We start from the raw sequence: 23,871 nt of genomic DNA, 5'->3' as shown, positions 1-23,871 counted from the left end.
TAATTCTTTGTATGTGCATGTGTGTGTTCCTAATATGTTATGTCCTGACATATACTTATATGTTCTGATGTTTGTGCACATGTGTGATGGAGGCCAACTATGGTTGTCCCTTCTCAGGTGCTACCCACCTTGTTTTTTGAGACAAGGTCTCTTATTGGTATGGGCTCCCTGATGAGGCTGGCCTGGCCAGTCAGCGAGTCCTGCATATTCAATGTTTCTGCCTCTCCAGTGCTGGGCTTACAAGCTTGTGCCACCATGCCCTGCTTTTTCACATCATTTCTGAAGATTGAACTCAGGTCTTCTTGTTTGTATGGGAAATATTTACTGACTGAGCTATCTCCCCAGTCCTTGATACTGATTCTTTTATGACTTTTTTAAGTTTTAAGTCAGAGCCTTATCATATAGCCCTGGTTGGTCTGGAATTCCATATGTAGACCAGGCTGGCCTTGGACTCACAGAAATCAGACTGCCTCTGCCTCCAAGTGCTTGGATTAAAGATGTAAGCCAGGCCGGGCGGTGGTGGTGCACGCCTTTAATCCCAGCACTCGGGAGGCAGAGGCAGGCGGATCTCTGTGAGTTCGAGGCCAGCCTGGGCTACAGCGCGAGATCCAGGAAAGGCGCAAAGCTACACAGAGAAACCCTGTCTCGAAAAACCAAAAAAAAAAAAGATGTAAGCCATCATGCCTAGTACCTGATATTAATTCTTCATTAGGCATATAATTTGCAAACAACTTTCATTCTGTGTGGGTTGACCTTTTACTGTTGGTAACACATTTTGATGTTGACAGATTTTAAATTTTAATGATGTACATCATGTTTATTCTTTTTATATTTGGCCCATGTCTTTGGTGCTACATCCAAGAATTCATTGCCAAGTTAAAAGTCAAGAGCTTTTGCTTTATGTTTTTTTATCTTAAAAATTCATAATAGGTTTTGCTTTCTGTTTATATCTTTAATCCATTTTGAGTTGATTTTTGTTTATATTAGGTAATGATTCACTTTATTATTATTGCTTTTTTTTGATACAGGGTCTCTCTACATAGCTGTCCTGGAACTTACTAAGTAAACCTGGCTGGTCTCAAACTCACAAAGATCTGCCTACCTCTGCCTCCCAAGTGCTGAAATTAAGGGCATGTGTCACCACTCCTGGCTTCTTTTTTAAAAAATATTTATTTTGAAATTGTGTGTGTGTGTGTGTGTGTGTGTGTGTGTGTGTGTGTGTGTGTGTGTGTGTGTGTGTGTACATGAATGCAGATGCCCATGGGGGCAAGAAGAGGGCTTTGGATTCCCTGGAGCTGGAGTTACCAGCAGATGTGAGCCACTTGACATAGGTGCTGGACTTGTGGGTTCTCCACAAGAACAGCAAAGCAAGCACTCAACTACAGTGCCATTTCCTCAACCCTGCCAACTTCATTCTTTTGCAGTGAGAATCTAGTTTCCCTGGTACTGTTTATTAAAAGCATTGTCCTTTCCCATGGATGCTCTTAACACATATAAGTCAAAATGATCTGGCCATGTGTGGAAGGATTTGTCTCTGTGCTTTATATTTTTCTGCCAGCCCTATGTTAGTCTTTATGCTAGTACAATACTGTTTGGATGACAATAGCTTTATAATAAGCTTTAAAGTCAGGAAGAGCAAGTTTTCTGGCTTTGCTCTTCTTCAAGATTTTTTTTGGAGGTATGGGGTGGAGGCTATGTGTCTATAATCCCAGCACTCAAGAGGATTAGGCAGGATGATCATAAATAAACTCAAAGCCAGCTCTTATACATACATACATACATACATACATACATCTTATTACTTAAATATATATTCATATGCACATGTGAGTGAAAGCGTGCATGTGCACACACACACACACACACACACACACACACACACACACACACACACACACACACACCCCTATTCCATGTCATTAACTTAAAATATGGAACCTCAATTTAATTATGAGAAAATAACTGGCCAGTATCAAGAGGCAAGGTTGTCAAGGACAAGAAAAGACAAAATGTCACAGATGGGAGCAAACTGTGGGGATATAGCAATTAAATGCAGTGTGGCACCGATGTAACCCAGCAGTACATCATTCAACACCCTTGCTTTTTCTGACAATGATGCCTTGGTCGTGTTAACATGGAAGAAAGCTGGTGAAGCTAGGAGAAGAGTCTAGATACTCTCTGTGCTCTTCCTGCAAATCTTCTGCAAATAAAAACGATTTCAAAACAAAGAAGCGTCCATGGTTCTTTATCTTAAGGCCTTGACCATCACAGCTACCAGGTTCTTACTTTTTTTAATTTGGTTTTTCGAAGCAGGGTTTCTCTGTGTAGCTTTGCGCCTTTCCTGGATCTCTCTCTGTAGACCAGGCTGGCCTCGAACTCACAAAGATCCGCCTGCCTCTGCCTCCCAAGTACTGGGATTAAAGGCATGTGCCACCACCGCCCGGCAGGTTCTTACATTTTAACATTGGTAGAACAGAAAGTTAGAGTTTTGGAGTGAGCTACATGCACATTCAGGCCCAGTCTCTAATTTTCAGTAGTTGAGTACTTCAGGGAGGTTTCATGGTGGCAGATTTGGGAAGGCAAAAGATGAGGTCACTTGGAGCTGGAGACAATGAGTCTATTTCTCATGCTGGTGCTTCTTCACTTAAGAGAAACTATATAAGGACAGCAAACCAACTTGAAAAAATACATAGCATTAACAAGGGAAATGCAAATCTACAAATGCATTGAATACAACTGGTATATTTCTAAAGGGAGTCTCAAACTTACGTTTTTAAAATAATCTATGTGTGATGTGTGTATACAATATATGTGCATATTCATGTGTGTGAGTGCAGGTGCATATGTGCCATAGGGCACCTGTGGAGGTCCGGGGACAACCTCAGTCCTCACCTTGAACCTTGACACAGGGTCTCTTGTTGCTCACCCGTGTATGCTAGTCTAGCCAGTCCACAAGCATGCATGGATTCTCCCATCTCCACCTCCCATCTCAGTGCAAGAGCACTGGGATTACAGATGTGCTACATGTCTGGCTTTATGTGGGTTCTGGGGATTTGAACTCAGGTCTCCATATTTATGCAGTAAATACTTTACCCACTGAGCCATCTCTCAAGTACACAGAGTTCAATTTATAAAAATCAAGTAATATTTAGAAAGTCCCCAGTCCACTGTCAACTATGTTATATTTTTAGTTTACACTTACAACACTTTTTGGAAAAATAAGCTGAGAAAATATGTTTAGGTATCAAAAGTTGTAAAGAAAATTCATCTGATTTTGAGTTGTCTGCTATCTTGAAAAAGAAGTGGCGTCCAGTAAGAGTTTTCCAAATGTCAGTGAAACCTAATTCATGTGACAGCAGTTATGGAAATGTGTGATGACATCTTAGAAGTACATATATCACAGGACCATTGTCTCCTGAGTTTCCTGCTTTTGAAACTGACATGATTAGTTCTCTTCTAATGCACTTGTGTGTTGTAAATTTATATTTTTGTACGTTTTCTTTCTTTGTGTGTGTGTGTGTGTGTGTGTGTGTGTGTGTGTGTGTGTGTGTGTGTGTGTTTCTTTGTGTGCAGGTGCACATGTGTATGTGTGGACATGCATGTGTGTGTGGTTGTGTTTGGAGGTCAGAGGTTAACCCTGGGGGTTGTTCCTCAGGTGCCATCCACTTTGTTTTTTGAGGTAGGGTCTCTCATTGGCCTGGAAGTTGCTGATTTTGCTAGTCTGGCTGGCCAGTGGCTACACCTGTCTAAACCTTCCCAGTGCTGGGATTACATGCGTGCACCACCACGCCTGGCCTTTTTATGTAGTTTATGGGGATCCAACTAAGATCTTCATGCTATTGTGGTAAGCATTTTTGAGTAAGCATTGACTGAGCTATTTTTTCTTAACAAATAAAAACTTCTCTATTTTTCCAAGTAGTTTTTTCAGAGATACATTCCAATGCGTCATCAAAATTCCCATGTGGAGGAGAGGCTCCTCTGTGTGGATGAGGAACTTTAGGTAGGAGAAGGAAGGGATAAACTTTGTGCGATAACAACAAATCAACATGAGACAAAGCACAAGGTTCTGTGCATAAACTCCACGATCTACAATTCACAGCACTCTTGTTCTTGACGAACATCTGGCCCCACTGTAACCCAAGGAGGGAGTGAGGGATGAGAGTATAAGCGTGAGCCAAGGCATACCCAGCCCGTGCAGATTAAGAGTCATGGGGAGGGATACTTACCAAGCAGAGAGGAGTACAGCCGCATCATTGAAAAGGCAAGGTGGATAGGAGATGTTTGCACCACAAATTTGCCATGGAAGCGATTAAAGTCCAGGCAGGGCTGGACAAGCCACATGAACATGTCCTCAACCTGAGAGGAGAAAGCTCCATGAGATTGTGGAGACAAAGAGCTTGACCTACCTCGGAGGCTGGAGATGCTAGTGCAATTGCTGACTACTTTTGAGTGCTGTTTCAAAATTTACATACTTCAAATTCGATGTTTTGATTGTTTCCTGGGCTAGCCACGTGATGCTCTCTCAGGATGCAAGACTGCAGCAGGGACTGATGGCTCCTAGACTACCTCATGACCACCAAGGCAAGCAGCTCATCCTTGACAGTGTACTGTGATGCTAATCTATGATATTTGGTACATTAGATAGACTAAATGTATTTTTTTAAGTTACGATATTTTCAATGTGCAGTGAGTTTGCTGAGACATAACCCCACCTTAAATGGAAGAGTATTTGTATTCATTTAGTGAACAAATATTATTGTGGTAAATAGTGCTGGGGATGAATAATAGAGAAGATAGACTCAGCTCCCGTTAGGAGGAGGAGAGTCAGACAATCAGCAAAGACCCAAATATATTACAGGTCATGGAAAGTCTCAGCCGGAAACAAAAATATTAAGTGGTGACTAACAGGAAGGGATTAAGATGGTGCAGGGAAGGCTTCTTGGAGGAGGAAACTTACAGCTTTTTTCCTCCCTGTGGCAGTGGGAATTGAGCCCAGGAGATCTCACATGCTGGGCAAGCACTCAGTCATTGAGCTACATGCCCAGCAAGGAGATTATATACTGAGACCTGGATGACAAAAGTCTGAATTGGGAAAGACATCTATATGAGGAATAACAGGCACAGGTACTTTCAGGTAGCAAAAGCTGGGTGGAAACAAGACAGGATGGCCCAGGAACAAGGCAGGCTGGGGAGGGAGCTCACAGACTGTAGAGGCAGGCTAGACAACAGAGGACTACAGGCTCTGATAAGGGGTCTGAGGACATGGTGGTGTCCCCAAAGGACTTGATGGGTGAGGTCTTGGCTACTTCCAGTGTATGTGCTCGTGTGTGTGTGTGTGTGTGTGTGTGTGTGTGTGTGTGTGTGTGTGTTGGTCCCTGGGGATGTATGTGAACACGTACTTCTATAAATGCATGTGGTCATATATATTATATGTGGATATGCATGGTGACAGACATTGGACTGTGCTATATAACTCTCCAGTATTTCCATAGTGGGATGGACTCTAAGCCTTTTTGACTTCCTTCATGGGAGATTTTCCTAAGGAGGCTTACTCCAGCAAAGAAGGACAAGAGGTACCAGAAATACAGGCTGTTCCTTTGGCTTCGGTCTGACAATGTGGTCAGCTACCTACATAGCCTGAACTTCCCTACTTCTGTTAAACTTGTTTATTTATATGTGTATGGTATGGGTGCATGTGTGAAGACACATGTGCACATGTGTGTTTAGGCTTGTGGATGCCAGAAGTCAATTTGAAAGTCTTCCTCAGTCATATTCCACTTTCTTGTTGGACAGGGTCTCTTTCTGAATGTGAAACTCACCAGTCTGACTAGATTGGCTGGCTAGAAAGTTCCAAGAATTCCCCTCTCTCTGACACTGGGATTATAGTTGTATGCCACAGTATCCACTGTTCATTTGTTTTTTAAAGATGGTTGCTAAAGCAAGGATTTTACCAGCTGAGCCAGCTTCCTAGTTCTCCTACTTCTTTTAGGATGGGACAAAGGGAAAGGTGACTGTCACTTGTCATACCCACAAGGAGAACATTTCTATCTGTCTCCCTCCTCGTGGGAGGTTTGGAGGGTGGACACAGTGTTGTGGAGTGGGATATAGCTCTTCTAAGGTGTTGTCTCTAGAATTGTAGCTATAGATAATTCTGCCTGTGGGATGGAACAGAAAAAAAATCAACACCATGGTCACCACCAAGAATGTTCTTTGACTCTGGTATTCTCCACTGGGGCGAAGGTGGAACAGGAATTAAAAATAGGCTGTACCATTCCATTGCCACCATGTGAAGAAGACAGTAAAACATGGCAGGCAGCCTGGGAACAATATGAAGGACTGGCTGAAAGGAATGACAGTGGTGAGGCATGCCTCCAAGGTCCGTGAGATGAGTAGGGAACTAAGGGTGGAATGAGCGTGAAGAACGGAGGTGTTCCAGACTCTTACCAGTTCCTTGTGCTCACTGGTGAGACAGGAGGGCAAAGTGTCCATGTACGAGTCCTTCAAGGGCTTCCAGCCTAGCTGGTGTGCCTCCATGTAGATCATCCCACACCTGGCGGCACAGACAATTGGTTTTGGTGTACGCCTGCTCATTACTAACCCTGGCTGACATGTATGACATCAACACACTCATGCAGTATTCTAGGGCCCTTCATCCAGCCATATGCCCTCTCTCCTCTTATTTCTCTATGTTAAACACCCTTCCCACGGAAAGAATAGAGCGTCATCAATCTTGACTTTTTTCCTTCTTAGTCATGCAGTATTCTAGATGCTCATAAAGTGCACATCTGTGCATATACATACACACAGTTTAAACCTGAATGTTCCCCACAGCATCGTGTTTTGAATGTGTTCCCCAGCTGGTGGTGCTAAGGAAAGAGGTCACTAAGGGAGAGCCTTTGAAGGTTCTGGCCCCATCTCTGGTTACTGCCTTACTCTACTTCGATGATGTGAACAGCCCCAGCCACATATTTCTGCCACTGTGATATGGACTGCTCCACCATTCCCTTCCAGCCATGAAGGACTAAAACCCTAACAAATTGTGAGCCAAAATGATCTCCTCTCCTTCCTCTTCTTCCTCCTCTCCCTTATGTTTAAAGATTTACTTTTGTTTTTACTTACCTGTCTGTGTATATGTCTGTGTGTGTGTGGGGGGGGGGGGGTATGCCACGTGTGTGCAGAGGCCCAAAGAGGCCAGGAGCGTGTGTTGTGTACCCTGGATACAGGCAGCTGTGAGCCTCTTGACATGGGTGCTGGGAACTGAACTCGGGTTCTCTGGAAGAGGAGCAAGTGCTCTTAACCCCTGAGCCAACGCTCCAGCCCTTCCTTTCTAAGCTATTTTCTCCCCCATCCTCTTCCTCTTCCTCCTCCTGTTTAATTTCGCTTTATTTCATTTTCTTCTCACGTCCAGTTCCTTATGTTGCTTCTGTCAAGTCTTTTGGTCACAATGTTGATACAGTAACATACACACACACTCACTCATATGTGAACATGCACACACACACACAATGCACAGAGTGTTTTAGTTCTTTTTGTTTTGTTTTTGTTTTTGTTTTGTTTAGGTTTGTTTCAAGACAGAGTTTCTCTGTGTAGCTTTGGAGCCTGTCCTGGAACTCACTCTTTAGACCAGGCTGGCCTTGAACTCACAGAGATCTGCCTACTTCTGCCTCCCAGTACTGGGATTAAAGGCGTGTACCACCACCTCCTGGCATGTGTTTTAGTCCTTAAACCATTTAACAGGAGTAATATATTATAGTCAATTTAAAAATTTGTTTATGTGCTGTTGTATGTGTGTATATGATATGTGTGAGGGCACACACGCCACTGGGAACATGTGGAGACCAGAGGGCAACTCCGGAGTCAGTTCTCTCCTTCCCCCTTTACATGGGTTCGGGGAATCAACTCAGATCACCAGGCATGGGTAGCAAACTTTACCTGCTGAGACATCTCATTGGTCTGCAGTTCACTTTTGTATTTAGTGTTTCCAAGATTTAATCTTTAATCCAGTTATTAAGATTTATTTCTATAGCTGCATGTCAATGCAGCTCATTTATTTTGTGACATACATATTAATATCATAATTTCAGATATGCCTTACTAATTCATTCCTCTTGATGGGCATTTGGGCTCTTTCTACCTGTTTGCTGTTGAGAGCTGTACTGCTATGGGTGTCTGTTGACAGGCCTCCTATTACTCATTCGTGAAAGCTTCTTGGGGGCATATACTCAGGGGACGGGGACGTGTGCCGCCTCGTGAACAAGGCCAGACTATTCCACCTTCCTGTGGCCCTCTCTGCGGCCTCACATGTGAGCCCACACAGGTGCACACACATGCATGTGTGCACAGTCCTGCTCAAAGGACTATGAGATTCAAAACGAGACAAGCCAAGTGTATTACTAGTAGTTGTGCCTCAGTTTCCCCATGTATAAAGTAGGGGGTATAATAGTCATCAGAGGGGAGTTGTAATTAACATGAGTGTAGTGTCCAGCTTCTCAACCCTTCACAGGAGCTCTACATGGCAGCTCTTGCTCCTTCAGCTTTCCTACTTTGAACTATAGCAAGGGTACTGGGCTTATCCAGCATTCTCAAAGCCTAGGTATGATGTCTTGTGCGGGGATGGGAGGGGAGGGGAGGGGATGGGAAGGGAGAGGAGGAGGAAGAAGGGAATGGAAGGACAGGGAAGAGAATTGATGGGAAGAATTTGCTGGGTTCTAGGCAAATCAAAATTCAGCTTCAGGAGATACTCAAACTCTTTTCAGAATTCTGGTTTGATATTAGACTCCCATTATCAGTGTGTGCTTAGGATCGATTATATAACAGTCCGAATGAACAACACATTGCATGGGTGATCACACCTGTGGACTTTCAGCCCTCTCCCTACTGCTTAGGGTGAGTGGACCCCCACTTCCACCCAGGTGCCAGAGCATCGGCTCACCTGCTCACGGTGGCAGGGGAGGCCTGCTCCAAGTCTGCTGGCTCAAAAATCAGACTCATCTTGGGGCTCATCTGTATGATCTCTCCACTCATTAAACACAGCTGAAAATGCAAGGGTGTGGGGGTGGTGCACAGGGTTAGATACTCTACTCATTAAACACAGCTGAAGGGTGGGGGCAGGGGGCAGGCTTAAATTCCATCCGCAAATGAAGGGTTGCAGGGGAGACAATATTGACTTGATGGATCCTACACATAGGTGTTAAGAACCTACTATGTGCCAGGTATCATTTTAAGTGCATAGGATAAAGCAGACAATAATTCCTGTCCTCTTGGCGTTAATAAGCAAAATACAGAGTGATGAAATCGCTCTGGTGAAACATGGAACAGATGGGTTGGGGAGTGCTGTCATGGTTGAAAGACTTGTAATTCTAGGTAAGGAGGACATACCGAATTGCAGCCTGAGGTAAAAAGTAAGGTGTTATGCTTATGAAGTGTCTTGGTCTCTTTCTTTGTGTTTAACACAGAATAGTTATTATCTACATTTTACTTGGAGACAGATCTCATCATGTTGCCCATGCTGGCTTTGAACTCACTCTTGAGCCCAGGCAGACCTTGAACTGGCGATCCTCCCGTCTCAGCCTCCTGAGTGGTTGGGATCACAGGCCAGCGCCACTAGGCCCAACTGAACGTAGCATTGACCTGCTTATCTTGGCCTGCATATCTTCAGCTTGTTTTGTTTGCTCAGGTCTCTGACAAACAGCTGTTTTACAACCTCCCACATGGTCTAGCCCATGGCTGGGATGACAAGAATGGCTCCGTAAATCCCTTTGATGGAATGAGAGACCGCTAGAGGGCCTTCTGTTTGGCAGGCACATCCCTGCAGCACGCAGTGAAGACTGACAGGGGAGCATCCTGTCATCCACATCAGAACATCCACTCGGGGCCTAACTTGCCACTCGGCAACATGGACGCAAGTGAGACATTTAAATCTTGAGACAAAACCTGAGCCCTGGTCACTCAGGGAAGAAGGGCAAATGCCAGCCATTCCCGTGGTTCATCCAATTTTGTGGTTAAAAAATTCTGTGTGTTCCTCAGCCCATGCCACTGTATGTGTCGCCAGAGAGGTCACAGCTATGGTAGAACGGACGCCCCACCTGTTTATGTCATCTCTAAATAACAAATAAAATGACTCTCCTCTGTGACTGCAGCTTGCCTTATCTGTTTAGAGTCTCCATGATTGCGGCTCTTTTCATACTATTTCTTTCTCTGTGGCGTTGGGGACAGAACCCAGACTCTGTGAGCAAAGTGCTCTGTCACTGAGCTACACCCCCAAGCCTTTCTATTTATACTTTAAATCTCAAAAAGCTTACTGACTACAAGTGCAAACGGAAGCATGATTAATGAACTGATAACGATCGTTTTGCGGGGAGGGGGCATTTATGCTAGGGTAACAAGTTCATGACTTTGTACAGTTTCGATTATTCATGAAAGAGTTTCCACCCCAGCCACAAATAAGTGATGGGCTTGGTAGTTACCTTTTTATTGTCATCCAGAACAGTGTTCATATTTTCAATCCAAACGGCATCCACTGGCCCATCAAATATAATCCATTTACGGTCATCAGTTATGGAAGATGCTTGTTCTCGGAAAGCGTTCGCGAGGACACCGTCCGTCCACTCATGGCTCACTGCATCAAAACAGCCATACAGCTGCCCCATTGTGATGGCCTTGGGGTTGATGATCTTGAACTCCACAGCAAACTCCTCCATCTGGTTGGCTGGGTGAGAAAGTCCAACCCATTACAAAGGTTTTGGCGAGACCAGAGAACATTAGACAAAAGACCACCAGCTTGGTGAATATACAGACTAAGGAGTCTATAAAATGATGCTCAGTCCTTATAAAGATTGGGATATCTAAATAGATTAGGCCTTATATTTTGGGCTATCAAATTTGTAACCATACTTTCCTCTGAGTCTTGTTTCAAACTAGGCAAATGTCAGATTCATGACTAAAGTAACTGACTTGACTGGGAACTCAAACATTAAAACAATCAATCAAACAAACAAACAAACAAACAAACAAACAAACAAACAGTACTCCACCAGCTTTCCTTATGTGGCTGGTGTCATAGCCACCCTTGGCTCTGGCCTGGGATGAGGAAAGCTGACAGGTGAAATGATTCTGGGCAACCATCACTGTGTTTCTCCATCCGAAGGACTAGTTAAGCAATCTTCTCAACTGCTCATAACTGACACTTGTCCTTGAGAAACAAGCACTATTGTTATCAGAAGCCAAGAGGCTGGCAGATGGCATAGCACATTTATTAAGTGACAGGAAATGACATTTTTATGTTTTTTTTAATTTAAAAATGATTTTATTTATTTTTGCTGTGACAAAAACATATTACATAAAACATTCCTTCATCACCACTGTGGAGTGTGCAGTTCAGTGGCATTAGGTACAGAACTTTCTCATTCCTTTCAAGTAAGGAAAAGTTGGAGTCCACAGGCCAATAAGAACCAAAGATAATGATGTAGGCTCCTTTCTCCTTAGTTTCTTTTCTCCTTTAAAAATAATTTTATTATTTATTTATTATTTATTTATTTATTTATTTATTTATTTATTTAATGTGTGTGTGTGTGTGTGTGTGTGTGTGTGTGTGTGTGTGTGTGCAAGCACCTGTGTATATACCACATGGTGCAAGTACCCATGGAAGCCAGAAGAGGGCATCATATCCCACAGAGCTATAGTTACAAGAGGATTGAGAGCAGCCAGACATGGGTGTTAGGAACCCAGTTTTAGGTCCTCTGGGAAAGCAACAAACACTCTCAACTTCTGTGACATCTCTCCAGCTCCTATTTAGAGTCACTCAAATGCCAAAACTAGCACTGTACTTAAATTTGAAATGCCCAAGTTAGTTATTAAGATTGTTAATAACTATTAAGCAGGTGATTAGATCAATCCTCAAATCAAAAGCTCAAAAACCCAGTAACAACTTATCATTAAAGTTTATTAGAGAACAGTTTTATCTGGGTGGGGTGGTACATACCTATAATCTCAGCACTTGGGACACTGAGGCAGGAAGATCATGAGTTTTAAGACAAGTCTGGGCTATAATAGTGAGATCCAGTCTTTAAAAAATTAAATAAAAGTTTAAACCCTCAAAATAAATAATGAGGAAAAGAAAACGTTTTTTATTTTTTATATTTATTTATTTATTTATTTATTTATAGAAAAGGTCTATTTCATAGATCTGGATGTTCTGGAACTCACTATATAGATCTGGCTGGCCTTCAACTCACAGAGATCTGCCTACCTCTGCCTCCCAAGTGCTGGGATTAAAGGCATGTGCCACCATGCCTAACAAGATAATATTATTAAATGGAACCTAGGCCCACTGGAAGAGCGACAATCACTCTTAACTACTGAGACATTTCTCCAGTCCCAAAGAAAACAATTTTAGTTCAAGTTCTTGTATAAACTATGTGCACATAGAATTGCTTTTCAAAATTATACCTTTGCATATTCTACAGAAACAGAAGAAAAGAAACCCACACTGATCATTTGGTGATAACACATAGCTCCTGTTTGTTAAGTTGGCACCATGTATTTACCTACATTAGTGATTCTCAACGTGTATTCTGCTTTTAACTCATATATCAACACCCAAGTTGGCAAAACTCATTGCCTGGCATTGTGTCCACAGAGTCAGACAACTGTACAGGAAGTCCTGACTCCCTGGAAGCCAAGGGTGCAAGCTTTACCTGCATGTAAATCCACCCAGAGCTGCAGCCAGAACTTTATAAGCTGATGTCTTGCCACCCATTGGATCTCCAACAATCATGTAGCCATGTCTTACCAACATCATCTCATAGATCTGGGAAGACAAATCATACAGTGAGTTAATCCATGGCACACAGGACGGACCTGTACTATAGCCAAGAGGCCAAGGAGGGTCAAGATAGCCGATCATCAAGGTCACCTTAACTCTTAAGAGCTGCAGCCCTTTTAGTGGTCTATTGTTTAAATATGTCCTAGTTTAAATATAGATGTGCCCTAGATTGCCTACTAGACAGGAGGTACTATATGTTCTTTGCCTGTCTATATGCTAATTATCACATGATTGCTCAGATGATCCCATCGAATGCCTTCAACCCATGGTGGAAGGAAAGAACCAGCTTTTGAAAGTTATCCTCTGAGTTCAATACTGCCATGCCTACATACACACAAATAATAGGCAAAATAAAAAAATTAAAGTTTTAAATTACATGAAATATTTATACATATTTTGGGGGTATATTGTAATCATTTGACACATTTGCAGAATGTATATTGACCAAATCATGGGTGATCACATTCCTATCTCCCAAGACATTGATTATTTTTAGGAACTCACTAGAATTAAAAAGTAGATGGTGGCCACTAGAGGCAGGAAGGGGAGTGAGAAGTGGGGGGATAGAGAGAGGTTAGATTATTGACATCCCCCAAATTAGGTTGTAGTGTTTTATAGTGGAGCAGGGCAACTATGGTTCACAACACTTTATTTCTTATAAATACATTTACATATACACCCATCTTAATAATTTTTAGATATGACATTTACCTTTAAAGGAAAGGAAATGAGGGTCATTTCAGCAACTAGTATTTTCTACTGGAAATTTCCATTTAGGAGGTCAACTGTTCTGACCTGACTGTAGCTCTCGGTTGATAAAAAGGTATTTTCTGAGCCAGGCTGCAGCATATTGATCCCATTCCACGTGAATGCGGCCCCTCCCCTTAAGGACTCTAGTGGTTTGAATGAGAATGTCCTCTACAGACTATGGAGTCTGAACACTTGGTCCCCAGCTGATGAAGCTGAGTTGGGGAGGTTTTACGTGTGGCCTGACTCGGGGAAGTATGTCACTGGAGAGGGCAGTGAAGGTTGAAAGACTAGGGCCACCTCTAGTTCACCCCCTTTGTTTCGTGCTCATGGCTGACACGTAAGACCTCTGCTTCTTCATCCTCCTGCCTGCTGCCACAACTCCCCACCATGATGGACTCTTGTCCATCTGGAACTGTTAAGGCCCAAATAAACTCCTTCTTCTACCAGTTGCTTTATCACAGCAACAGAAAAGGAACTAATTCAAATATCAACAGCAGTTTTTATAGAAGGCTCCCCCGCCCCGTTTTGTTTTTGTTTGTTTGTTTGTTTGTTTACGAGACAGGGTTCTCTCTGTGTAGTTTTGGTGCCTGTTCCGGCTCTCGCTCTGTAGACGAGGCTGGCCTTGAACTCACAGAGATCTGCCTGGTCCTGCCTCCTGAGTGCTGGGATTAAAGGTGTGTACTATCACTATCTGGTGAAGCCCTTTTTTTTTTTTTTTTCATTTTCTGACCATTCCTTTCTGCCTATGATGAAAAGCTCATATATCTGAGCTACAAATACTTCAGTCATTTTTATGTATGTGAAATTTTTTCCCCTTTAGACTGTGAGCCATCAGAGAAAAGAGACACAGAAGCTTTGTATCTTAAAGGTCAAGTTCTCATTATGTTTCACCTTGGAGGTGAGCGATGAGGAGAACCAAAGAAGGCAATAGATAACGGGGGTGACAGAGGGAGAGAAACATGTACGTCGGCAAATATTTACTGAGCATCTGCTGCACACTGTGCTCTAGGTGCTGTAGACAGAGAAAGAACAAAACAATAAGTCCCCACCCCTCAAGAAAGCTTTACACTCAAGTAGATTGAGAGACATTCGAGTGAACAGAGGCAAAAACAGAACAGAAGGCAGTAATGACTCAGTAGCCTCTTGCCCTCCCCAAAATGGACTATGCAGATATCAAGATATAAAAAGACAGGTAATTCCAGATACCTTGTTGTTGAAGATGTAACTTTATTTTTGAAAATCTGCACTAAACTACATAAAAGTTCAACCCTTTGCAAATTACTTTGGAATACCTTAAAAGCAGGATGGATGAATGGATAGATGGATGGATGGATGGATGGATGGATGGATGGATGGATGGATGGATGGATGGATGGTTATATAGTTGAATAGGTGGATGGCTGGGTGGATGGGTGGGTAGATGTATAAGTGGTTACTCTGTTGAATGGATGGATAAACAGGCAGATGATATAAGTGGGTATATGGTTGGATGGATGGACAGGTGGAGAGTTAGGTGGATGGATGAGCAGATGTATGGTTGAATAGATGGCTGGCTGGTGGATATATGGATGAGTGGATACATACTTGGGTAGATGGATGGATGATAATGGTGAGAAAGTAATAAAATAAGTATAAAATGTTCATTGTAAAATCTAGGTGGATGGGGGTATTGTATTAATAATTCTTTTCATTTTTTGAAGTTTAAAATATTTCATAATAAAATATTGAAAATGAAAGCCCAGGCCTAGTGAAAAGGATAGTCCACTCATAAAATAAAAAAATTAATTCAGATTGAATATCAGATTAAATGATATATTTTTAAAAACTGAGCTCAACTGGTGATATACTGGGGAGAAAAATTATTATTACAAGAAGTCAGTCTGATCTTAGAGTCTGAAGACCTGGGTCCTACTTTGACCTTTGCTTCAATTAACATCACCACTGTGAGAAATGACAGGGCAGATAAAGGAGATCACACACACACACACACACACACACACACACACACACACACACACACACACACACAGTTCCACCCACTGTCTAGTGCTTTGTACGCATGCTCTCTCAAAAGTTACACGATAGGGAAGCTTCTCCTCCTCCCATTTTACAGGTGAGAAAACTGAGGCCCAGAGAGGTGAAATAATTTGCCTCAGATCCCACAGAAGAATCTTACAGCAGTGACATTTGAACCTGGGTCTGTATTAATCCCAAATCCAGTTCCTCTCTGGACCTCAGTGCTCTTGAGAGGTCTAGTTTAGATGGCATTTGTGGTCTCTGTGACTCTGATCTGTGAGTCTGCAGAGAAACCTATTGAGCATATTTCATTGGATTTATCATTACAAGTTATAAGCCAGATTTACACAGAAAGTGGTCCCAGAAAGGAACTCCAGGACTTGCATGAAACTTTGTGGAGGCTCCGCAAGATGAGGGACAAGGAGAGTCTATGATTTCTGACTCACATCCGGTCTGTGGCCTACTGATGTGACATCCTAGCCGATGTGACTGGGGTGGGGCTGATTTCATCTCTACTTGGTCATGGTCTAGGTTTTATCTCTGTCATTGCTTCAGAATTGGTCACGTGACATCATCAGAGTCATCCAAATGTTGAGAGTTTGGTGTGTGTATGGTGTATATATTTGTACATGTGTGTGGACATTTATGTGGAGGCCAGAGACAGAAATTGTGTGTCTTCTATTGCTCTCCACTATCTTTGGATGTCTTTTGGAACCGGAAGCTCCCTTATTCAATTAGACAGCTGCTAGTGGCTCCAAGGTCCACCCATCTCTACTGGCTCCCCACCACTGCTGATGTTACAGATGTTTGTGGCCAGGGCTGGCTTTTACGTGGGTGCTGGGGAACAGAACTCTGGTCCTTAGGCCTGTCAGTGGCACTTCACCCACAGAATCACCTCCCCAGCACCAACTTTGAACGTTTATGGAGCTACTTGGGGAGGGGCAATCTTTTTCCTTCTCTGACAAAATCAATTCTGAAACTACTGAGGTGGAGGGGTGATAACTAAAAATGAACTTTAAACACAGGGAGGGAGGCTGGGCTCACAGACAAAAAGAGCAACATTCCCAGTGAAATTACCCAGAAACTTGGATCCCACTGTGCCTGAGGCTAAAAATTCTTGTGCTTTTAAGGTTAGCTGAGTAAAATCCTGTTCTTGAAGGCTAAGGCAGTCTGAGTTGTGTAGAAACCCACAGAGGTTTCCAAGTAAGAATTTACTCAGGGTCCGAGAATCTGAGCTTGCTTTACCCAGCAGGGCTGCATAAAGGGATGATTTGACCACGGGCGTGGTTACCAGGTGTTTGGAAGGGTCTACACTTGGCTGTGTGGTGTGCTTTGCTCTATCAAGGGGGAGGTCTTTTGCCCTGCCCCTTGGCATTGTTTCAAAAAATTTGAAGAGGCAGAAGGGACCATTGGGTTTTGATCCAGGTCCTCCCAAAGCTATCCAGTGTTTCTGTCTTTCTCCTCTTCGCTATCTTCCTATCTAAAAGTTTCTTTCTTATCCCTTTCTCCTCCTCATAGGAACCCTTTTAAAAGGTGGGAGCTGACCTTCCACAGAGTTGGAATTGTGAGTCCAGAGTAACGAAGAACTAGTGTTTGCCTAGGCTTTTCCCCAAGAAGATGGCCATAGGAAAAGTGCCGGTGTTTATTTTATTTTACTTTGTTGTTTTCATTGAGATAGACACATCCTCAATATTGTAGTCCAGGATGGCCTCGTGGGAATTACACATGCACACCATTACATGCCTAGGTCAAACGTTGGATTATAAACTCTATCTTGTAGGAATAAAAGGCTAATGGTATGATAGATTGCCAAGTGGGTCTTTTAGAGCCCTTGCTACTCAGGCCTTTATGGTTGCTGTTAGTCCATCTCACATCTGCCCTAGGTCTCTCATTCCTGACTCCAGCAGTCAGTAGGTACAGTCCACTTGGGCACAAGGAACCAACCTGGATAATCTTCCCGATAAACCAAGGCACTGGCTGCAGCTTCATCTTCCTGATGTTATCATTCAGCACTTCCAGGAAAACTTCGTAGTCTGGCTTTGGAAGAACAACTCCGGGAAACAGATCTGAGATAATTCCCTGTCCAACAAGAATTCAAGAGAAAAGGGGAGGTGGGGATAGCCGACAGGTTAGCTCACCGTTTCCTAAAAGGAGATCTACAAACAGAAGAAATGTTAGAGAATTTGCAAAGCTTGTTTTCCCCTGGACTGAAAAATGCCAAGTCTATGAACCATGATTTCCCTCCTGAATAATTTTAGAAGCCAGAAAAGATTTAAGAGGTCCATAGTGCTGTTTTCTAGTCATGCCACAGACTAACAAGATGGACAGTTTCCATCTTTATGGTGCTCACAGCCTGATAAGGGTGAGAGGCCTTAAATTACTTATGAAAGAAACTAATTTCATTAGGCAAAAACCATGGCCTAGCTCAAAAGCAAATTGTGAAAAGATTTTTATTAAAATTTGGACCTAAGTCGGGCATCTGCATTTTTACTATTATTTACATGGAAAGGGTTGGGCAAATGATATCGTGGGGTGGGGAGAAGTCTCAGTCACTAAAGTACTTGCTATGCAAGCGTTAGGGCCTGGTTTGGATCCCGAACACTCATGGAAAAAGCTAGGTGTGGTGACATGTGCCAGTAATCTCAGATGTAGGAAGGCAGAGGCCAGTGGGGCCTTGGAGCTCACTGGCCAGACAGTCTAGTTCATTTGGTGAGCTCCAAGTTCACTAAGAAACCCTCTACAAAAAATAAGGTGGAAGGCCCCTTTTGATGGTTCATACCCTGAATCCCAGAACTCAGGAGACAGAGGCAGGCAGATCTCTGTGAGATCGAGGCTAGGATGATCTACATAGTGAGAATCTGTCTTAAAAAAGAAAAGATGGCCAGGTGGTGATGGCACACACCTTTAATCCCAGCACTCGGGAGGCAGAGATAGGTGGATCTGTGAGTTCGAGGCTAGCCTCATCTGCAGAGTGAGTTCCAGGACAGGCTCCAAAGCTACAGAAAAACCCTGTCTCAAAAAACCAAAAACAAAACCAAAAACAAAAAAAAGATGGAGAGTAATAGACGATGGCCCCTGAGATGAACCTCTGGTCTCTACATGCACTGACATACCCACTCTCAAAAGTGGGATGGCTGGAATGAGAAAGGGTGTCAGGAAGTGGAAGATGTGGAAAGGTGCTGACAAAAATACTTCCTTCTCCAAAGTTGAGCCTGAGTCCTTGGCCAAGGCCCCATGACAGTGTACCTGAAACAGAGGGACGTCTTGAGCCAAGAACTTGGCCAGGTTGACATCCAGCAAGGCCCGGAGCAGCAAAACACTTTCATTCTCCTCAGGATACTTAAGCTTCAGATTGCCTGCGGCTGTGAGCACAGACTTGACAGCCCGCATGCCGTAGTCATAGTGATGCTGGGAAGAGAGTTGCTCAGAGCACAGGCGGTAGGTGGCGACAATCTTCTGGGCAAGACTGTACAAGGGCAAAGACATGTCTTCAGTCCTCACTGCAGCCCCTTCAGACACTAGCCTTGCCCATGGACTTCATGAGCAAGTCTTTTAATCAGAGCCACCATAGAGAGCTAAGGAAACACAACTCTCTTTCACAGATAGGATGAAAGCAAGCAAGCACATATATCCAACATACACTTTAAGTGAAGTTACATTATATGCTTTATGCGTGTGTGTGTATGCATGTATACATGTGCAGGCACACACAAGTTTGAAATAATGCATTTAACTATTATCTGTGTCAATACCTGAAGAGTGAGAGTAAGGTTTACTAGGGGTATATTTACCTTTCCCACTTCTGTGATACTACAACATTTTGTGATATCTGGTTTGCTTTTTAATTCAAGAACGCTAATTCAAAAGTGTCACATACACATCATAATATGCACATATGTGCATGTACATTTACTTCTTAAGTCTTTCTGGACACGTGGTTGAGAACCACAATTCTCAGACTGCTGTATAGTTAGAGGAAGGCATACTAATGTGTTCTAGCCAGTGTCGGGTGAACAAGTGATACATGTCATGATACATGTCAGGTCAAGGCTGGCCCATAAAAATCTCCTCCACAACACATCCCATGCCACATGTTGCAGCCATGCTGTAGCTATCCCAGGTTCCTGACTCACCCGCTGAGAAGTAATGCTCCTGATCAGAAATATACACCTGGGATTTTGAGTAGGTGTAAAGCAAACGTCTGTCATGCTTTGCCATTGTGATTAGGGCATCATGGTTGCCCTAACTAATGCACTTAGGCACATTGCTCTTGTGATGATTCCCTTTAGAAAATGGATTCACTTTTGAAAGCAAAGACTTCATGTCGTTCACACTTTAGCACAGGGCTTAGCATTAGGCAGATGGTGAATAGAATAGTCAAACTGATGTGATCTGGGTCTACTGCTGTGGGATGGTCTGTATGTCAAGTGTGTTGCTGATTGGTCAATAAATAAATCACTGATTGGCCAGTGGCCAGGCAGGAAGGATAGGTGGGACAAGGAGGAGAATGAAGCTGGGAAGTAGAAGGCTGAGAGAGAGACACTGCCAGCTGCCACGATGACAAGCAGCATGTAAAGGTGCCGGTAAGCCACAAGCCATGTGGCAAGGTATAGATTTATAGAAATGGATTAATTTAAGCTGTAAGAACAGTTAGCAAGAAGCCTGCCACGGCCATACAGTTTGTAACCAATATAAGTCTCTGTGTTTACTTGGTCGGGTCTGAGCGGCTGTGGGACTGGCAGGTGAGAGAGATTTGTCCTGATCGTGGGCCAGGCAGGAAAACTTTAGCTACAGTCTACCATAGGAAAAAAATAACCCTATAGCTCAGAGGAAGCCTCTTGCCAAGGACAGGTGATAAATTCTGTGAAAAATTCTCTTAGGTTACAAATAAAGAACACTTACACACTGCCCTGAAGAGATATTTATTGCAACAACAAAATCTATTGATTGCAGGAAAAACAAAGTAAAACAACAACAACAAAACCAAAAAAAAAAAAAAAAACCGAAAAAACACAAAACAAAAAAATGTCAAACTTGGGCTGGGTCAATATAAGCCATTTTACAATGATGATTCATAATTCTTGGTGTGTGTGTTGTTGTGAGTATATACAATCACACATAAAGATGGTGATCACTGTGTGTTTTGGAAAACTGGGGGATGCTTGAATCAGAAATAACACCATTAATTGGAGTAAATAAATGTTATATTGCTAGCCATTTAACTAAATTGTTAAATTCATTAATTAATAGTACATTTTTTCTCTGCAGCTTTAGACTCATTTCATTATATTCTTGTTTTAAGCCATTTAGTAATATGGGGGTAGATGTGTTACCGTGAGAGGTGGGAAGGATATGAGTGGCTACAGTTTTTACAGTGTTTGGGTGTGTATAAGCAGAGAAGAGCCTTTTCATGAGCATCTGGGCCTTTTCTCAGTCAGGAATGGGGTCAGGACCAAAGCCAGGGCCATATGTTCTCCCATCAGCTAAAATAAGGTCTTGTGAGTTTTTATTCTTTCCCCCAGTGATCTACCTTGAGTCTACCATACACAAAGTCTCTTTTTAAGGGCATCTAGAACCTATTGGAAAACAAATGTGACACACCTCCTAGAGTCCAGAAAGCCCATAGAATAGAGGGAGATTTCACCAATGAGAGCGTAATCTGGCACCATCATGGCCACTGTTCGGAATAAGGCCTGGAAAGGAAATAGCCAATTAAAATAGAGCACACAAAATGAATACTTAGAGGAGGCCCATCTACAGAGACAATGACAAGTCTTGTGATCATCCAGTCAACCCATTGACATTCGAGGGGAGGAGGGTCAGGGGAAATGTTAATGCAGACAACCACTGCACTGACTTTGACTAAGTTATGTGCTATTACACTGGGTCTCTCAGACCTGTGTGGAAGGTTCTAGAAGTTGGTTTCACAACCATACTTCACTCTGTATCAAATGAGGACATCTTAGAGCATCACTTAGCTTCCCAGCATTCTGTTAGATATCAGATGTCATTTAGGAATGTAAGACCAACACGCAACATGAGAATTCTGAAATCAGGCAAAAGTGGATTTGATTCCTGTTCTGATATAGACCAGTTTGGGCAAGTTTCATTATCTGAAACTTCAATATTTTTTCGTCAAAATGAACTAATAGCTTTAGGCCTTTGTAGAAATATCCCGAGGACAAATGATACAGTATCAGTGAAGTGTTCACAAACAAATGTGGCCCATTGTGGTGGTTTGAAGGAAAATGGCCTCCAAAGGGAATGGCACTATTAGGAGGTGTGGCTTTGTTGGAGTGGGTGTAGTCCTGTTGGAAAAAGTATGCCACTGTGGAGGCAGGCTTTGAGATCTTGTATATGCTCAAGCCATGCCCAGTATCTCAGTTTACTTCTGTTGCCTGCTGATCAAGATGTAAGCACTCTTAGCTCCTTCTCCAGCACCATGTCTGCCTGCATGCTGCCTTGCTTCCCGCTATGCTGATAATGGACTAAACCTCTGAACTGTAAGTGAGCCACCCCAATTAAATGTTTCCCTCGCTGGGCAGTGGTGGTGCATGCCTTTAATCCCAGCACTCAGGAGGCAGAGCCAGGCAGATCTCTGTAAGTTCAAGGCCAGCCTGGGCTATAGAGTGAGTTCCAGGACAAGCTCCAGAGCTACACAGAGAAACTCTGTCTCAAAAAACCAAAAAAAAAAAAAAAAAAAAAGTTTCCCTCTATAAGAGTTGCCACGGTCATGGTGTCTCTTCACAGAGATAGAAACCCTAACTAAGATACTCATAGTTAGTAACCAATGAACAATAGCCACTCTATATTTATTTTAAAACTTAGAGGAGAAGGACTTACCTCACTTTTACAGTTAGTTAGCTGGAGAGAGGGAGAGCCAGGACTAACAGGCTTCCTCACACCATTGCTTTCTACTTCCTATAATGTCTGTCTCATGAGAGTTTCTTGTACAGGTCTAACATGGCTATTGGTTAGGGTGAGTGCAAAGAGTAGCTACCACTACTGGGTTATTAAAAAGAGAAATGGAGGTTCAAATTCTAATTTGACACTCACTAGCCTGTGTCAATTAACCTAGACAGACCTTGGTAGAGGGGAATTTCAATTTAAGAATTGCCTCTATCAGATTGGCCTATGGGCATGTGTATGAGGGCATTTTCTTGATTTCTGATTGATGTTAAAGGGCACAGCTCACTGTGAGAGTGCCATTCCTAGCCTGAGCTATAAAAGAAAGGTAACTGAGTAAGCCAGGGAGGCCAGTAAGGAGTGTTTCTCCAATGATTCTGCTTCAATTTCTACCTCAGTTTCTTGCTTGAGTTTTTGCCCTGAATTCCCTCAAAGATGGACCATGACTTGGAGGTGTAAGCTAAATAAGCCTTTTCCTCCCTGTCTTAGGGTTTCAATTGCTGTGAAGAGACCATGACCATGGCAACTCATAAAGGAAAAACATTTCATTGTGGTGGCTCACTTACAGTTCAGAGGTTTAGTCTGTTAGCATCTTGGCGGGAAGCAAGGCTGTATGCAAGCAGACATGGTGCTAGAGAAGGAGCTGAGAGTTCTTACATCTTGACTCACAGGTAACAGGAAGTGGTCTGTCTCACTGGGCGTGGCTTGAGCATATATGAGACCTTAAAGTCCACCTCCACAGTAACACACTTCCTCCAACAAGGCCACATTTTCCAATAGGACCACACCTTTTGAGGGGCATTTTCTTTCAAATCACCACACTCCCCCAAGTTGGTTTGGTCAATGTTTTATTGAAGCAAAAGAAAGCAAATGGGGGCCTCAACCTACAGGGGAGGAGCACTTGAAAGATCTTCCTGCCTATTTTCTACTCTGAGAGAAAAGTGGTCTATCTGAACAAGATTTCCTGGATCGTAATCACAATGCATTTCTAGCAGGTAGAGCAACATGTACTAAAGTCAGTGATGAGGATGCGGTCATATCCCTCTTATCATTTCTATCTAAGGGAGTGGATAAATCCGCAAAGAAGCAGTTCTAGAAGTTCTTCTCTCTGGTCACTCTTTTCAAGTAACTGGGTGGCAGACATTGTTTCCATAAAAGACTTAACCATCTTACATCCTTTGGATTTGTGCTTCCATGAAAGCAGCATCCTAAGGCCAGCTAGGACCATCTACCACTGAAGAGAGCCTATTTGTCTCTCTCTCTTCCCCTTCTGAGGCACTTTCCTTCTTCCACTAGCAACAGGGCCTCTAGATGTTACAGTGGCTGTAGCTCAGGCCAGATCAACAATAGCTGCTGGGTACATGCATACTCTGCTT

General features: G+C 43.0%; 1 protein-coding gene across 1 annotated transcript in view; it reads right to left on the bottom strand.

The window, feature by feature from the left end:
* Dnah3 (dynein axonemal heavy chain 3) overlaps window positions 1–23,871 on the bottom strand; it is a 173,785-nt gene that overhangs the window by 72,666 nt on the left and 77,248 nt on the right. The window contains 9 exon segments of the mRNA XM_052711765.1: window positions 4,227–4,356; window positions 6,445–6,550; window positions 8,933–9,033; window positions 10,467–10,708; window positions 12,696–12,708; window positions 12,710–12,808; window positions 17,534–17,668; window positions 18,836–19,055; window positions 21,191–21,282. Of these exon segments, the coding sequence (XP_052567725.1) occupies window positions 4,227–4,356; window positions 6,445–6,550; window positions 8,933–9,033; window positions 10,467–10,708; window positions 12,696–12,708; window positions 12,710–12,808; window positions 17,534–17,668; window positions 18,836–19,055; window positions 21,191–21,282 (1,138 nt within the window).

This window comes from Peromyscus californicus, unplaced genomic scaffold (genome assembly GCF_007827085.1).
Source record: "Peromyscus californicus insignis strain IS unplaced genomic scaffold, ASM782708v3 Scaffold_4__1_contigs__length_199733344, whole genome shotgun sequence".
Taxonomy (NCBI): Eukaryota; Metazoa; Chordata; class Mammalia; order Rodentia; family Cricetidae; genus Peromyscus; species Peromyscus californicus.
Note: the sequence above shows the minus strand (reverse complement) of the source record. Positions and strands in the feature narration are given on the sequence as shown.